The 19,364-nt window shown below is 41.7% G+C and overlaps 1 protein-coding gene across 1 annotated transcript in view; it reads right to left on the bottom strand.

The window, feature by feature from the left end:
- LOC126222754 (coiled-coil domain-containing protein 13-like) overlaps positions 1 to 19,364 on the bottom strand; it is a 68,809-nt gene extending 49,445 nt beyond the window's left edge. The window contains exons 1-3 of the mRNA XM_049942192.1: positions 19,287 to 19,364; positions 5,997 to 6,217; positions 339 to 477 (exon numbers count right to left, since the gene is read on the bottom strand). Coding sequence (XP_049798149.1) covers positions 339 to 477; positions 5,997 to 6,217; positions 19,287 to 19,364 — 438 coding nt within the window. The remainder of the gene's footprint in view (positions 1 to 338; positions 478 to 5,996; positions 6,218 to 19,286) is intronic.

Genomic DNA, 19,364 nt, shown 5'->3' with positions numbered 1-19,364 from the left:
GGACATCCTACGAGTATGAAGGCAACAAAGCGGGATCAGCCTGGAAGAAGTCACTGTAAGGAAGACATAGAGAATTTATATTCTCTTGGACTACGATTGATAAAAGAGAGTGGAAGTTATCATAATTTTAAACACGAAGACAGTGGTTTAATATTAGATGGCTACAGGAAGGATGACGAATTTGTGGTGGAACTGGTAGGAGAGACTGTGCTGTCTGTGATCTGTTTGTCACAGACCATGCAGTACTGAGTGTTTTGGTGCCAGTTATAGTGTTCCTTGTCATTAGCTCGTGTCCACCAGGCGACACAGTGAGGTACTGGGGCCGGCCCGTGCCTCACCTTGTCCTCGGCGGCGCGCTGGCGGTTCCTCGTGGCCTCGAGCTCTGCGCACATGTCGCGCAGCCGGCGGCTCAGCTCGCTGACCTGCGCGGCCGCCACCTCAGACGCCAGCCGCGGCGGCTCCGCCCTCTTGCTGCCCCTGCCACAAACACAGCTGTTCGTGCTCACTGCTGGCCACTGCGCCCATCCCCAACAGCATCGTAATGGTCTGCTCTGCATCATGTTCGTCTTCAAATAAAGCTACACTACTGGCCATTAAAATTGCTACACCAAGAGGAAATGCAGATGATAAACGGGTATTCATTGGACAAATATATTATACTATAACTGACATGTGATTACATTTTCACGCAATTTGGGTGCATAGATCCTGAGAAATCAGTACTCAGAACAACCACCTCTGGCTGTAATAACGGCTTGATACGCCTGGGCATTGAGTCAAACAGAGCTTGGATGGCGTATACAGCTACAGCTGCTCATGCAGCTTCAACACGATACCACAGTTCATAAAGAGTAGTGTCTGGCGCATTGTGACGAGCCAGTTGCTCGCCACTATTGACCAGACATTTTCAATTGGTGAGAGATCTAGAGAATGTGCTGGCAAGGGCAGCAGTCGTATATTTTCTGTATCCAGAAAGGCCCGTACAGGACCTGCAACATGTGATCGTGCATTATCCTGCTGAAATGTAGAGCTTCGCAGGGATCGAATGTAGAGCCACAGGTCGTAACACATCTGAAATGTAACGTCCACTGTTCAAAGTGCCATCAGTGCGAACAAGAGGTGACCGAGACGTGTAACCAATGGTACCCTATACCATCACGCTGGGTGATACGCCGTATGGCGATGACGGATACACGCTTCCAATGTGCGCTCTACAGTCGCAGGTTCGAATCCTGCCTCAGGCATGGATGTGTGTGATGTCCTTAGGTTAGTTAGGTTTAAGTAGTTCTAAGTTCTAGGGACCTGATGACCACAGATGTTAAGTCCCATAGTGCTCAGAGCCATTTGAACCATTTGAACCAATGTGCGCTCAGCGCGATGTCGCCAAACACGGATGCGACCATCATGATGCTGTAAACAAAACCTGGATTCATCCGAAAAAATGACGTCTTGCCATTCATGCAGGTTCGTCATTGAGTACACCATCGCAGGCGCTCCTGTCTGTGATGTAGCGTCAAGGGTAACCGCAGCCATGGTCTCCGAGCTGATAGTCCATGCTGCTGCAAACGTCGTCGAACTGCTCGTGCAGGTGGTTGTTGTCCTGCAGACCTCCCCATCTGCTGACTCAGGGATCGAGACGTGGCTGCACGATCCGTTACAGCCATGCGGATAAGATGCCTGTCATCTCGACTGCTACTGATGCGAGGCCGTTGGGATCCAGCACGGCGTTCCGCATTACTCTCCTGAAACCACCGATTCCATATTCTGCTAACAGTCATTGGATCTCGACCAACGCGAACAGCGAAGTCGCGATACGATAATAACGCAATCGGGGGGGGATAGTCTACAATCCGACCTTTATCAAAGTCGGAAACGTGATTGTACGCATTTCTCCTCTTTACACGAGGCGTCACAACAACGTTTCACCAGGCAACGCCGGTCAACTGCTGTTTGTGTATGAGAAATCGGTTGGAAACTTTCCTCATGTCAGCACGTTGTAGGTGTCGCCACCGGCGCCAACCTTGTGTGAACGCTCAGAAAAGCTAATCATTTGCATATCACAGAATCTTCTTCCTGTAGGTTAAATTTTGCGTCTGTAGCACGTCATCTTCGTGGTGAGCAATTTTAATGGCCAGTAGTGTACATATATTTCATGCTGTCGACCGTGCGTCACTTCTGGAACACTTCGCAGCATCTGCAAGGCAGAAGTATCCCATGTACCCAGCGTGAATACGACAGACTTTATCAAGTCTTTCACATACGTTTTACGGCTGATTTATTATATGGTACCTAAGGTCTCCAGTATCATATCACCCTTCCCGAAAATCTGGGTGTGGGTGTACAGAAACCTTACTCGAAAACATACTCGTATATGCCTATGTTTCCTATAAGATGAGTACTTGTACACCGACCGAAAAAAATCGCAACAACAAAAAATAATTAATATACAGTAATGTAATTTTGGGGATATGTTTGCCTATGTATCATATTTAAGCGATTAACAATTTAATATCACATGTTAATGTATGCACCGGATAAGTCACTGCCAATGTGAAATGCTGGTCCATTAATAGCCGGTGAAACCGCCAGAATGTTGAATGCAAGCATGCAAACGTGCATGCATTGTGTCGTGTAGGCGCCGGATGTCAATTTGTGGGTTGCAGTTCTATGCCTGCCGGTCAATACAGGGACACTGGAGTTGTCATCTGATGATATATCGTATGTGCTCCATTAAAGACAGATCTGGTGATTGAGAAGGCTGACAATACGTCGACATTCTGTAGAGCATATTGGGTTACAATAATGGTATGTGGGCATGCGTTAGCCACATGGAAGACGCCCCTTGGAATGCTGTTCGCTAATGGCACCGCAACAGGTCGAATCACCAGACTTGACGAACAAATTTGCACTCAGGGTGGGTGGGATAGACACGTGTGTGCTCCTGTCATACGAAATGGCACCTCAGACCATAGCTCCAGCTGTAGGTCCAGACATGCAGACATGTTGGCTGCATGCTCTCAACTGGCGGCCTCCTAACCAGCACAAGACCATCACTTGAAGCAAGGCACAACCAGCTTCCATCAGAAAATAAAACAGACTTCCATTCTGCCCTCCAATGAGCTCTAAGCTGACACCATTGACGTTGCAAATGGTGTTGGCTTGGGATTGGTGGAAGCTACACTACAGGACATCTGGTTTGCAACCGTCTTTGAAGCAACCGATTTGTAACAGTTCGTTGTGTTACTGTAGTGTCAACTATTGCTCAAACTGGTGCTGCAGATGCTATCAGCAATCATGTACATTGGCTACATTCCTCCCAAATCTTTCTGCAGTATCGCAGAACAAACATCCACCTTCTCGTAGCCCTATTACACGACCTAATTCAAACTCTGTGAGGTGATGGTAATGGCACCTTTCTCGCCTTACAGGCTTTCTTGACTTACATCAACTCCCCACGCCCAATCTCAAAGGTAACTAACACTCACAACCGTTACAGGGTCTATTTAAAACAAACCTGATTTTCATCGACATAGTGGCACTAATAGCGCCACTCTTATGCGACTGACGCCAAATTTGAATACAGTTCATGTTTAAGATTTTAAAAAACACGCCTACCAATTTCGTTTCTGTCACACAACTCCTTCTTGGTATTGCGTTTGTTCTCTGTCAGTGTATTCCTCAGACTGTCTGCTGTTGCGATTAGAAGATGAATGCATTGTTTCTACACCAAGATGTAGAGGAACGGTGGATGCACCGGCTTGTGATTTATGTTTTATGGTTTGAGTTGGCAATGCATGTGTGCAGCATGTTCTTTAAGTTGTGACGAGGCCTAATGGTATAAAAAGTTTTTTTGCACTTGTCCCAAAACACCTAATCAGACGATTAACGACTGGGCTGAATATCCTCAATATTGCTTCAAAAACAGTTGTATGATGGCTTCACATGAGTTACACACTCACGTTTAGAAACAACAGAACACCTTGAACGACTTGAGATAGGACATTCATATTCACAGAACATTTACATTAGTATAACATCACAATGACTGTATTCGTACAAGACGTACATTGATAACTAAAGGCCTTATGGTGTGGTGAGCTATTGGGTACAACCACAAATCGTACTTGGTGCATGTCCATGGCACTTTGATCGGTTTGACCTACGTGAATGAAATCCTGCGACCTGTAGCCTTACCTTTTCTACATAATTCCCCAGACGCCATTTTTCAGCAAGACAGTGCACGACCACATGTTCCTGCACGAACACTTGCCTTCTTGGTGTCACAGTGTGCCAACCTTTTGCCCTGGCCCGCTAGATCACTAAACTTGCACCAATCGAAAGTGTGTGGAATGTGATGAAACGACAGGTGTAGCGCTGTGACTCAACACCACAGGTGAACTTTGGAACCAGGTGAGTACAGCATGGATGGCTGTAACACAGGACGCCATCCGCGCCTAACGTGCGTCGACGGCATCACGCTTGGAACATGTTATCAGGGTCAGTGGCGGACCCTTCAAATGGTTCAAATGGCTATGAGCACTATGGGACTTAACATCTATGGTCATCAGTCCACTAGAATTTAGAACTACTTAAACCTAACTAGCCTAAGGACGTCACACAACACCCAGTCATCACGAGGCAGAGAAAATCCCTGACCCCGCCGGGAATCGAACCCGGGAAATCGGGCGTGGGAAGCGAGAACGCTACCGCACGACCACGACCTGCGGACGTGGCGGACCCTGTTCCTACTAGACAACAGGACACATGCTGAACCGAGGTGACTGAAATGCTAATCATTCCTGCAGAACATACTAACGTATATGTTCTGTGAATATGAACGTTCAATCTCTAGTCATTCAAGGTGTTCTGTATTTATCTGAGCATGAGTGTACTAAATGTACAGTTTCGCAAATGAATGATTCGTTGCAGTGATAGTGTTTATGCCCATTTCAGTTGTCAAACAGTGCAGTTATAACCCTTTTTTAAGGAATTAAGAAATATACTTATGCGACTCCAGATGTCACCGAATGGACCTGACTGCTAGCAATTTCATAGACACTAAAACTGTGTGGCAGTCCTAGGAGATTCTGAAGATTTGCTCCAATTCATGATGCGTTGCTGTTCGTCCTGACAGGAAAATGACCGTCAGCATTACCTGTGGATCCTTTAGAGAAAGAGTTCCATGTGATAACAGGAGGTGTGTTGAACAGCCCTGTAGTGAAGGAATCAATTTTTTGTTCGTATGTTTTAGTTTATATGTTTTGTTATCTGTTTTATTGTGGGCAGTAGTCCAGTGTCTCATAACCTCACTAAAGTCTAATAAGCAACCTTACATGTCTGCCATGTCAACAATCTGGGTGACAATCCATTACAAAACTCCAGCTTTCATGAAAAGACTGAGTAAGTATTGCTATATGACATCGGTAGAGTTTATAGTGACAATGGAAAATTATTTAGAAGGAAAAATGTTATTAAATAAATTAGTTAAAATACTGTAAACAGTGAAGATTTTAGGGCCACCCCTCTAATGAAGAAATTTGCAGCACAAAATATCCAGATAATTAAACTGACGGAAGATGTACCTTAGTTCACTGTTGTCAGCTCTTGAGGTGTTGTTGACAGTAGTAACATTACAAATCAGTTAACATAACACTGACGTAAGAGACATCGATTTTTTAAAACTGTCGAGCATTGAGGGAACTACGCCAAATTGGATAAAAAGAATACTGATTCGCAATCGTCACGGGTTTTTCATTCTGAGACAGAGTTCCATGTTCAGAAGTCATCTGTGAGAAACGCTTTACGCAAATACTTCGTAAGATGTTGAGAGCATATCCTCAGCATCACATGGTGATGTACAGACAGTCCATCTGCGAACGGGAGAGCTGCAAGGTGGCAAAACTGTACTGCTACACTATGTGCGCTCCACCAGACACGACTTGGACCAGAGAGAGAGTAATACGTTAAAAGCGTAGAGCTACAGTAGATGACGTCACCTGGTGGGAGCAGCGGTGGCCGGCGCGCTGGCGTGCTGACGCAGCTGTTCGACGCTGCGACGTAGTTGGCAGTTCTCGGTGCTGAGGGCGCGCACCTGCGCGCGCAGTTTCTTACATGTATCTCGTGGAAACACCTCTGCTGCTTCAGATTCATCACTGCTCGACGAAAATTTTACCTGCGTGCGAGCCCTTCTGAATAGAACGATGCTGCCAGCACGGCACTGAAAACAGTTACTCCGAGTAATGTTAATTGCTTTACTCTAAAGAAGAATAAATCTTTGCCGTTGATAGTAGCGTACTTAACAGACATGAGTTTTGACTCTGGAAATCGATGTTCTAATGATTCCTATCAAATTATTTTATCTGAAAGAAGTAATTGTTCAGTGAGAGACATCGAACTAGCCACATGATATCGCTTCCGATCGCCTCAGCTACCGAGTTTCTGATACTGTCAGATGGGGCAACTTTGGCCCATTTTCCCATCTTCCTTGACATATCAAGCTATGATTACTAACAGGGTGCTGGCAAATTATAGTATAATACTTAACAACTGCAGCTCTTGTGTGACTAAATCAGTGTGGTTTTATTGTATTTTAGAAACTGTTTATGTGAGCAATAAAAAAACGCCGCCCGAACAGGCCATGAAGGTCCAACAGTCCGACCGGCCGCCGTGTCATCCTCATACCACAGGCGTCACTGGATGCAGATGTGGAGGGGCATGTGGTCAGCACACCATTCTCCTGGCCGTTTTGTCAGTTTCCGGGACCGGAGCCCCTACTTCTCAATCAAATAGCTCCTCAGTTTGCCTCACAAGGGCTGAGTGCACCCCGCTTGCCAACAGCGCTCAGCGGACCGGATGGTCATCCATCCAAGTGTTAGCCCAACCCAATAGCACTTCGGTGATCTGACAGGAACCGGTGTTACCACTGCAGAAAGGCCGTTGGCTTATGTGTGCAATCTTCTTTTTTAAAAAGGGTGGTTTACAGTAAGCCAAAAAATGCACTGAGCTCATGAAAAACCAGCTAAAAGGGATTACATATTTAATCGATTGGTAATAAAGTTCAGTGGGTCATTTATATCTAAAATCCAGGTAAATACTATAAAGACAAAAACGAACATGGAAAATGCTACTTAGTTTACTTTCATTGTTTCAATAATTACAAAAGCACAACACAATTTAAAAGCTAATTAACTTGATTATAAAAACTGTCCTGTTCAGGAACAGAAAATAGGTTTCATTTAATCTATTTGTGGTTGGTTTACTGTCAAAAAATCCTTGAATACAGTCTTTCAGGTCCCCTCCAACATTCGGCAACGCAACCAGACTAACCAATCTTTATGACTTTCCTGGATGATTTTCCTCATTAAAAATAACAGTGTCCAAATAATTAATGACACAGTCTTCATGGTTTACTTTCCCAATAGTGATCAATGACCGCTGCTACGGTTTTGAAAACGTTTCACTTTCTTTATCTTATTCTGCCAGTAGAATATGATTGGGACCACCATCTTATTAGTAACTTGGCTATATAATTCTCTCTTGTTTTGTCTTTTTCAGCTTGGACAGTGGAGAACAGACAGGTGCCACAGCTGCAAGCAGGTCGAGATCTTTAACTGATATGCTTTTCCCAGCAGCTCATCTAACTTCTTTCTCTTCTTCCTAGCAGCATATTAGGATGGTATCTATTGAATTCTGTTTTTCTCTAGCTATTCTAATAACGCCTCGCTTGCTATGTCAACTTCATTTTTCTTAGATGGCGAGCTTCAAGGAGCTTTTCCCCATTTAGTGGGACAATTAAAAACTTCTCAAATCTGGAAATAATATTTTGGACTATGATTCTTTTTAAACTCATTATCAGTTCATATAGTAGCACAATAAACGCTTGTCAGTCTAAAAGAAAAGAATTCTGTTGCTAAGAGTAATAATTTTTAAAAATAACTGCTGGTAGGTAATTAAACCAACAAAATGTAATCCTGAAACTGTTTGTGCTAAAGGTACCTACAGCTTGGGAGTCTAAATAATGAAGCAGTAACAAAATTCTCTTTACTAGCGTGAAAACGACTTCTGTAACAGACAACCATATTCAAATTGGAACACCAGTATTCTGCCTCAATTAACAGCGGCAGTAATGGGAGATTCGTGAACTATAAAACAGGGGACAAGTAAAGTGGTTAGTGCAGCTACCTATCGTGTAAGACAACATGACGTATGTATAAGTTGTGTGGCGTTGAATCTTTTCTTTTGGGGCCAATGTTACATGCAAGAAGAATATATGTCTGGAGTCTCCTATGAAACCCCTGGATTGATTACAGCCAAATTTGGCACACAAACAGAAAATTTCATGAGTATCAGCACTTTGAGGTTTATAAATTCCTAGCTGCCCTGTACAATGGGCGTTTTGTGTAGGAATGGTATCAGCCTGCCTTACAGACTTGCTTTGCAGGGCAGCCTACATGTTTGTCCATAACATATTGTGGGAGTAGTATCAGTCCACTTTATCGACTTCTTTTCAGATGCTACAAGTGTAGATGTCCCTGGCTGGTGCAAGGAAAAAATTGAGATGGAGAGAGGAAAGGCTGGACAGAGAGAAGGGGCAGGAGAGGATGGATAGGGAGAGAGGAGGACAGGACAAGAAGGCCAGAAGAAGGGGAGGCACAGATAGAAATGCAGAGAAAGGGAGGAGGAGATGGACAGAGGGTGGTGGAGGGGCTAGGCAGAGGTATAGGGGGAGGTAGAGGTGGCCACAGAGAGGGCAGGGAGGAGCAGGTGTAGTAATATATGTGTCAAACACATATGTGAGTATAGCCATGTGGCATAAGGTTAGTATATACAGGGTGTTTCAGAAGGGACGGTCAATATTCAGGGATATGATATAAACGACCATTTGAAAGATAAAGGTGAAGTAAACATGGGGTCTAAATTGCATACCTTAAGAGCTGTGAGCAATTATTGATCTTCGATATTGTGAAACAAATCTCTTCTACTGCAGGGTCTTGGTTTTCCATCGTTTTGGAAGTGGTAGCATGGACCAAAACAAGAAAAAAATGTCCAGTGTACATGTGCTCTAAAATACGCACCATAAAAGTTATGAACACTTGTTCATTAGGAGAGTTGTGTTTCAGAGTCGAATATGAACAAGTGCTCATAGCTCTTAAGGTATGCGTTTTAGAGCAGATGTTTACTGGACATTTTTTTTCTTGTTTTGGTTCCTTCCTACCACTTCCCAAAATATGCAAATCAAAGGGCTTACAGTAGAAGAGACTTATTTCACAGTACCAAAGATTGAGACTTGCTCTTAGCTCTTAAGGTATGCGTTTTACAGCCCATCTTTACTTGACTTTTGTTTCGAATGATCATTCCTGTCACATTCCTGAATGTTGGTCGTCACTTCTGAAGCACCCTCTATATATGAAGCAGCATGTGTGTGCTTGTATGGTCACCATCTAACCCCTGGCTCAGTTGCAAAGAAATTTGGATGGCAGAGAAAGGAGAAGAGTGACAGACAGGTAGTCAGAGGAGATGATGTACAGGGAGAAGGATGATGGGGATAGGACAGAGAGAGGGAAAAAGAAGATGATCAGAGAGAGCGGAAGTAGGAGATGGGCAAAGAATGAGGGGAGGATAGGGATATGCAGGAGACAGGTGCAATGTGTAGTGGGATAGTGAGCAGGTGGAAAAGAAAATAGGGGAGGAGGACATGGGTACAGAGTGGTGGAGGAAAACACAGGCAGATCATGGGGAGAGGAAAATATGGTCAGTGAGCGAGAGAGATAGACAGAGAGACAGGGGAAGGAAGAAGTGGACACAGAGATGGGAAGGAGGAGAGAGATAGATAGAGGTGGGAGGATGAGGTGAACAGAGGGATGGAGAGGGGAAGAGGTGGACACAGACAGGGGAAGGAGGAGGGTTTAGCAATATAAGTGTCGAACACTTACGCGAATGAAGCTTCTGGGAAAAGGCTAATTTGTTTTGTAAATGTTCATTTTACTATTTTATTGAACAAATATTGTAATTATAACTACGAATTTTTATAGAAAAGTGAAATGGTTGTGTGGCATTATTGGTAAGGAGACCCTATCTGGAATTATTCGGCCCCTGCCATAAATTTTTGTATTTGATGCATTGGTGATTTGCACGATGAAGATGAGATGATCTGGACAACACAACCACATAGTCTCCGAGGGAAGGAAATTTTCGACCTAGCTACTATAATCTCCAGACCACAAGCTGCGGACATTTTAACAGAAAGATTAATTAGAAAATTATTTTTTTGAGTTTGTAGACACTTTTTTGTAATCAGGAAGATGGGCACGTCCTGAGGCTATTGATGTCAAAAGTATGAACAATGAGCCAGGGCACTAGCAGATCAATGGTGGGTTACATGCAGCCTGCAGTCCATGTTCTGTGCCACGCCGTTATACCGGGTATTCAAAAGTAACTGTGCAATGCCATGTTGTAGGGTGCTAATAAGGGAACCTCCCCATCGCAACCCCCTCAGATTTAGTTATAAGTTGGCACAGTGGATAGGCCTTGAAAAACTGAACACAGATCAATCGAGAAAACAGGAAGAAGTTGTGTGGAACTACGAAAAAAATAAGCAAAATATACAAACTGAGTAGTCCATGCGCAAGATAAGCAACATCAAGGTTATTGCCAGCGCAGGAACGCCGTGGTCCCGTGGTTAGCGTGAACAGCTGCGAAACAAGAGGTCCTTCGTTCAAGTCTTCCCTCGAGTGGAAAGTTTAATTTTTTATTTTCAGACAATTATCAAAGTTTAAGCACTCACACATAATCAATTTGCCTTTCCAAAATTCCAGGACATGTTCAGATTTGCTTGGACATATGCAGGATTTGACGGTCTACACAAGGAAAAATTTGAAAACGTTAAAAACATATGTTTTAACAGTGCACAGGGAAAACTGTGCGACTGTGAAACTGTTGCATTTATTTGTTGCAGTTTATGTGACAAAGTCTTATGTTTTCATCACTTTTTTGGGAGTGATTATCACATCCACAAGAAACCTAAATTGGGCAAGGTAGAAGAATCTTTTTACCCATTCGCCAAGTGTACAAGTTTGGTGGGTCGACAACATATTCCTGTCATGTGACAGACATGCCGTCACCAGTGTCGTATAGAATATATCAGACGAGTTTCCCTGTGGAGGAATCGGTTGACATATGACCTTGCGATCAAATGTTTTCGGTTCCCATTGGAGAGGCACGTCCTTTCGTCTACTAATCGCATTGTTTTGAGGTGCGGTTGCAAAACACAGACACTAAACTTATTATAGCGAACAGAGACGTCAATGAACGAACGGACAGATCATAACTTTGCGAAAATAAAGAAAGTAAAATTTCACTCGACGGAAAACTTGAACCAAGGACCTTTCGTTTCGCAGTTGTTCACGCTAACCACGGTACCACGGCGCTCCCGAGCTCGCACTGTCCTTGACGTTGCCTATCTTCCACATGAACTACTCAGTTTGTATATTTTGCTTATTTTTTTCATAGTTCCACACAACTTATTACTGTTTTCTCGATTGATCTGTGTTCTGTTTTTCAAGGCCTATCCACTGTGCCAACTTGTAACAAAATCTGAGGGGTGTGCGATGTGGAGGTTCCCTTGTAAGTAATGACTGGTATGATTCTCAATTATTAATATAACATTTTCCATTGTTTAACATATTTGAACCATATCTGAACCATACCTGACCGGGTATTTGTATTTGTTCGCTGGTCCGGTTTGACTGAAGACAAACGTCTTGTGTGACATCATTGTGATCCTGGTCATCATGCTGACGGTTAAACAAAGAGTGTTTCTTAGGGAGCATGTGTTCCGAAATGGAGACAAGTTTACTTCAGCGGTAAAACCTGCATTTTCAGCAAAGTTCCCAGTAGTGAAGATGCCTAACCACAATGTTGTACGGAACCTCATCACCAAGTTTAGAAAGACCGGAAGCGTTCATTATGCTCCGAAATCAGGCAAGCCATCCACATCCACTTCCGAAAAGAAGGTGGGGGAGGTGCAAGACATGATGCTGCAAAGTCCAAAGAAATCAGTTAAGCGACTAGCTCACGTGTCTGTGGGTTCCACTCACAAGATTCTCCGGAAGTCATTGTCCATGTATCCGTACAAAATGTCGGTCTTGCATGAACTGAGAGACACCGATCGCCCAGGCGTGTGAAGTTTTATCGACAGCACAATTGTGGATGGATTCTTGACACAAATGTTTTCACGCATGAGGCATGGATTCACCTCACCGGTTACGTGAATAGCCAGAACAGTCGTGTGTGGACTATGGAGAATCCGCATGAATTTAAGGTGTCCCCACTGCATTGGTGACTCGTAAACGCATCATTGGGCCGATCTTCTTTCAGGACACCATAAATGCAGAACGGTAAGACACTTGCATTCTGGAGCCCTTCTTAGGTGAACTGAATGAGAACGAAGTAGAGAATGTCTGGTTCCAACAGGATGGGGCGACTGCACATACCGCCTAAAAGGTGGTGAACTTTTTAAAGGACATCTTCGGTGATCCCGTCGTCTCTCGAGAACTCTGGCCTCCGCGTTTATCCGACTTGGGTACACCGGATTACTTTCTGTGGGGTACGTTGAAGGGAAAGGACTTTGAAGGCAATCCTCACACCAGACAAGAACTCCAAGCTGCTCTGACACGTCACATTCGGAACATCACTCCCGATGTTCTGCACATCGTCTTCAAGAACATGCAGAAACGTGTGCAACTGTGTCTTCACGTTCAAGGGGATCACTTCCATCATCTCTTGTAACTTCCATGACTTTAATAAGGCAAGCTATAAACTGCATAGTTACTTATTGAACACGCTATAGATGATGCCCTGTCCTGTTCCAGAAAGTTGTTCCCACATTGCAGGTAACGAGTGAAAAGGCTCAGAGCACAAAGAAGGAGGGTATGACTGACCCCACTGCAACTTCTGAGGTGTGAAACAAGCAACAGTCGTTTGTTTAAGATCGCTGTACATGTCCTTCTTCTCCTTCCAATTTGGCGTCGAAAACCGACGCAGTGTCTTCTGCTCCGTCCCTAGCACCATCCGGCTCAGAGCCGTTGTGAGCCGCGTAGTCTACCTTAATAATGTGACCATAGGCCATATTGAGCACGTGCTGTATTTTCTGTAGTTCTCACATAAAAATTGCCTCATTTCTTAGGTAATTAACAAAATGATAATATTTTAATAAAGACAGTTCTCACGTGATAAATAAAAAATAAAGGTTGTAGATATGCTTTCTTCATCAGAGATAGTTAATCTACTTCGGATACCCATCGCCTATAGATAAACAACCGCCAACACGTTGAGATTAAGACTTCTTCAGATGCCTCAGGCAGGTTGGTACGATCTCAATGTATCACTACATTGTTTTCCACGGTGATTGACTTCTCTTAACTGCACTCACAGGATTATTCCTAATTTATATTAACGGTAACTTAAGGTAGAAAGAGGGTGTGCAGACCACTTTGCAACTTCCGAAGCGTGATGGTTGATGTTGAGGTCATCTACTGTTTACAATAGATGACCACAACAGTCAGACCATCCAAAGTCTTGCTGTGAGTGTGGGTCGTGAATCCTACCAGGATAACTCAGTATGTAAGAGCTTTGGCCAAAAAGGCAAGTTCTGCGTTAAAGTCTCAGTCCCGAACGTACTTTCATTCGGTGTGGTTTTTTAGATTGATGGACATACTGAATAATAATATGATTCAAGTTCCAACATGAGCTGTCGAATGCCTTCGTTTGTCTGCTTTCGTAAAGCAGACGTGCTGTATGTGTTTCATCAAGCGGATAAAACGAAACAGTCTGCCGTAGTAAAATCTGTTCTTTGGGCGCGTTATCTCGAACAGAAATTGATGAAGATTACAAGGGACCTGCTCCTACCAGGATAACTCAGTATGTAAGAGCTTTGGCCAAAAAAGGCAAGTTGTGCGTTAAAGTCTCAATCTCGAACGTACTTTCATTCGGTGTGGTTTTTTAGATTGATGGACATACTGAACAATAATATGATTCAAGTTCCAACATGAGCTGTCGAATGACTTCGTTTGTCTGCTTTCGTAAAGCAGACGTGCTGTGTGTGTTTCATCAAGCGGATAAAACGAAACAGTCTGCCGTAGTAAAATCTGTTGTTTGCGCGCGTTATCTCGAACAGAAATTGATGAAGATTACAAGGGACCTGCTTCTTCCTTTTCGGCAGTTAAGAAATGATTGGCGATATTTTAATGCCACCGAAGCCGATTCTCGTCCGAAAAATGCAACTACAGACCAAAATATCGAGGAACAGCACTTTGGACCAGTGGAAGACCATTGATTAACGACGTGAAAGACAGATCTAAGCGTAAGTGTATCAGAAGTTGGTGCACGGTTACTTTGTCTAAAAATAAACGGCATATGTTGGGTGTTGACGAAAAGCAAGAAGAGGATAGTAGGTTCTTAAGAACGTGAGGAGCTACACTGAAAATAATCCAGTTGAGTTTGTGCGTTACTACTGTGGACAAAACGTGGACTCAGTACTTCATGCTTCAAAGGCAAACGAAGCAGTGGGCGGAGGCCGTTGGCCCTCCACAAGAAAACAGGCGAACTCTATTTGATTTATCTACTGGAATGTTCACGCCCATAATTTCTGGGATGGGAAAGCGATTCTTCTTATTTATTCATTTACAAAGAGTGAGGCGATATTCGGTTTATGCTGTGCAAGCTTTCTTAATCACGTCAAGGAAAGGACAACGCAAGTAGTTTATGTGACTATCATCAGAAAAATGGCCGTTCTGTTAAAGATTTCGAATGCGAATAGCTGGAAACTCCACATTCACTTACTCCACTTACTCTTACTTCCAAAGAAATCTGTGACTTGAAAATGTTTTTAAGCCAGTGAAGAAGTTACGGCAGGCGTAGATGAATGCATTTTTCACCTAACAAGTATTAATGAGAAGAGGACACAATATTTTAAAAATAATTTAGAAAGGCTAGTGTGTGATCAGATACATATAGAAAGAGACGCTAATGCCAAATTCAATCTGTTCTATAGTAAATTTGTATCAACATTTGAAAGTTGATTTCCTAAAAAATTATCCAGAAGATCCATTACAAAAACCGAAGTAAGCCATGGATAACTAAGGAGATGCAAATCTCATGTAAGTGGAAGAAGAAAACTTACATATAAAGGTTAGAATAAATCAAGATCCGATATTGCTTGCACACTACAAAAAATTCTGCAATATGTTAAGGAAAGTTATCAAAATAATCAAAGTACGCATATCCTGACAGAAATAAATAACACAGATAATAAGATTAAAGCTGTATGGGATATTGTCAAATGGGAGACAGAACAGCCAGTCAGTGTAAAAGATACCACAAAAATTCAACTAAATGGCAATGTTTTGACTGATTATTCACAAGCTACAAGTACTTTTAACAATCATTTTATGAATGTAGTAGCAAAAATACAATTAGATGATAAAGCAAGAAAATATATTAAAACTGTCATTCCACAAAACCTTAAGCAACTAGAAGCAGTACCAGCATCCTTCATCGAAATTAATAAAATCCAAAAAAATCTAAAAAGCAAAACTTCATGTGATGTTGATGGAATTTTGAAACAGAATTCTGAAAAGATGTTCCAGCTTAATAAGTAAAGTGGTCCAACTAAAACATTCATATTTCTTTACGTACTACACGAATATGTGATAAAAATGGGGGTTCCTATTTAAAAAACGGAGTTGACATCCGTTTGACCTATGGCAGCACCATCTAGCGGGCCAACCGTAGCGCCATCTGGTTTCCCCCTTCAAGCTAGACGAGTTTCGTTCTTTGTAGTTTTTTCGTTTGATGCTTATTTCCTGAGATATTTGGCCCGGTCACTATCAATGGACCACCCTGTATACATACTCTGTAAACTGACTCGTTCCATATGATTTCAATAGAATCGCTTAAATGATCTATGAAGCGAATAACTAACTAATCTTTCAATGCCAGTCTGACAAAATGTCTACTTCTCCGTGTACTTCATAAACATGTGACCATGCAATAAAAATTAACAACTGCATCCCTTACAGTATTACAATTTTATAACATTATTTTGTTACTCAGAGACTGTGAAAATTAACGTTGTTTTCATACTGTAGTGAGGAATTATATGCATACCTTTGCAGAGTTCACACTTATCTCGCCGTTGACATGACATTTGTTTCTGTGATCGAACGCCATCTGCCACATCATCATCGTAAACAGACTAATCGATGAGTCTGCAAATAATATAACTGTTATACATGTCTAGCTGTCTCTGAACTGCTTTTCTGAGGCAGGGATGGACAACAATCCAGCACTCGTATAATTGGGCATGAGAAATGAATGATAAGTAATACAGAGAAACTGGTATACTCGATCAGTGGTCGTTCGTCAAGCACGCGGATTAGGTTTGTCTGAAGGTGTATGAGATATAACAAACAAAAAAAAAAAAAATCAGATTTACATGCCTTATTGGGTATAACTTATTTAGACCTCGGCAAAGACTGACTACCCATCAGGTATCCATTTAAGAGGTTGGTCCTTGAGCTCCACTGAAAAAAATCGAGGGCTATTGTTTCAGCATCTAATCGGAAGACCGATGGTATTACTAGCTACAAGGCTTACATGTTTGCTACAACATCCCTCCCATAGTACTTACCTGCTTCGGTTATGAAGAAACTGAGAAATATTTGCTAAAAATAAACCATTGAATAATATGTATTGCTCCGTTCGTGCCTCTCTGAACATGACAATTACAAAATTTTTTCATATTGCGGGGCCACAGTCATAATATTTCTTTAAAGTCAGTACTGCCATTAGACTGTTGTTTATTTACAGTGTTACATTTACACTTACATAATCATGATTTCGGCTTCAAAGTGCCATTATGAAGTGTTTTAAGTGTTATACAGTGCCTAAGATGGCATACTCTCGTATTTCATATACACAATTAGACACATTATCTAAGGGTCATTATTTCTGGTAAAGCCTACTGCTTTGTTTCATCAATAAGGATATATACTCAGTGATGAAACAAAGCAGTAGGCTGAGTATATATGCTCAGTGATGAAACAAAGCAGTAGGCTTTAGCAGAAATATCGACCCTTAGACAGTGTGTCTAATAGTGTATTTTAAATACGAGAGTATGCCATATTAGGTACTGTGTAACATTTAAAACACTTGATATGGCACTTTGAAGCCGAAATCATGATCGTGTAAGAGCAAATGTAACACTTCAAATAAACAACAGTCTAATGGCGGTGCTGACTTTAAAGAAATGACAATTACAAAGTAGAATCAACACCCTTCCTGATGTTTTGCAGGAATGAATACAAAAACTAGTTTGTAAGCCGTTCGAGTACATCTGTCTATTTCATTTTGCAGGAATGAACACACAAACTAGTTTGTAAGCCATTCGAGTACATTTGTCTATTCCATGGTGCATCACCTCTTATATCTTTTAGATTATCCGGCCTGAATTTTAAAGACAATTATTAACGATCAAATATCGCTTTTAACTGTGGCTTCAACTATGAGCTGATAAATAATACTGTTTACAACAAAAAATACGTTACATTTGCTCCTTATGACTACTGACTAATAAAAACCAACAAGCAGAGTGAAAGAGTTTCCCCCCACATGAACACCACATTTTAGAGAGACTTGGAAAAAGTCGATATCCAGTTATAAGCATTATTTTATAATCGAAAGTAAAAACAGAAATGATCCGAAGAGGTTTGTTAAAAAAGACAAAATTGGACACTACTGTAAGTAATCAATTAAGCTATCTAAATGTGAGATAAACTAGAGTCTAAGAAAAGCTCACCTTCTCTTGGTGATGTGCAATCTCCATGCAGCCAATTTTGCAGATAGGTATATGATAATAATGATCATATTTTTAAAGGGACTTAAGTTCATGGTTATTAGTCCCTCGGTCCTCATATGACGTTCGAGGTCGGAGTGTATTTTGGATTGTCAGTAGTATGAATGATACAGTATGCTACATTGGATGCAAAAATGATTAACTAGGCTGACAAACGTCAGCTGTAATTAAAGTAAAACGAAGCTCATTCCAAATAAAGTTAAAATTACAAACTAATATATGTAGATTGTGTATAACATATACAAGGAAAAACACAGAAGACAGTTTATTGTTTAGGCCGGGTTCAGGAACAGAACGTAGAGGGGGAGGCGGTTGCTAAACCGGTAACGAACGACAAAACACTGTGTGCAGACTATGTATTTCCCACAAAAAAAGAGTTGTGGCTGTTTTATGGATACTACTTCGTATTAATTTTTCTGGAAACTTGTTTTTTATGATTTCGGCATCACAATCTTTCAAACTAAAACAAATAGGACGTAGTGTATCAGACATGTTACAGTAAGTGTGATTTAGAGGTTCATATACAGAGAATTAACTATACAGGTTCCACAGGAGAGAACTAAGTCAGTTTGTATATCCTTATTCCTAAATGACCATAGACAAAAACAAAAAAATCTATAGCAGACTTTCTCTTTCTCTCTCTCTCTCTCTATTTTAAAGAGCACTTCTGTATAATACTTTTTACACTGCAGGAATAGGGAAATGAGATTGTTACAATCTCCCCATATTACTTCGTAATTTTTCTTGGTGTGTCGATTTTTTTGCGAACACTTTCTCCAAGAACAAAATAAAAGAAGTTATCACGAGAGAAAATCTGGCAAAGATAATTACATACAGTGAACCGTCACTGTTATGTTTGCAAAACTCATTTTTCTGACGAAAGTACCGACCATCATCGCTGCTTTTCAGAGGCATTCTACGTCCATAAAATCTACCAAAGAATATTGCCCTTAATTCCTACTAAACTCTGGCACACATGGAACAGTTGGGGGCTAAGGATAATATTAGAAATCATTTGAAGCTATACTTTATTTTCAAAGATGTGAGACCATGACAAGGTTGCACATAGGTGCCAAAATTGTCTAGGTGACTGAGAACGAGAAGCATTTTGTGTTTTACAGGAATCAAAGTATTCAAACCAACATCATTTTACAAGCAAGGATTCAAATAGAAGCTTAAAAACTCATAAGAAAAATTGAAAGCACCTTAGTTACAAGAGATGAATGAGAGCAAAGACGAGACGGAACAGAGCCAAGGTCAACAGTTAAATTTCGTACTATCTACGAAGTTCTCCAATATATCATGGTCATCCAATGTATGAATACATGCTGTGAATCCTGCGACAGTTGTATGTTTAAGATCGATGTACATGTACCTGTTCCTCTTCCAATTTGGCATCGAAAACCGAAGCAGCATCTCCTGCTCCATCCCCAGCACCATTCGGATCAGACAT

The sequence above is a fragment of the Schistocerca nitens genome, chromosome 1 (assembly GCF_023898315.1).
Source record: "Schistocerca nitens isolate TAMUIC-IGC-003100 chromosome 1, iqSchNite1.1, whole genome shotgun sequence".
NCBI classification, from domain to species: Eukaryota; Metazoa; Arthropoda; class Insecta; order Orthoptera; family Acrididae; genus Schistocerca; species Schistocerca nitens.
The sequence above is the reverse complement of the archived record's forward strand: the minus strand, read 5'-3'. Positions and strand labels throughout refer to the sequence as shown.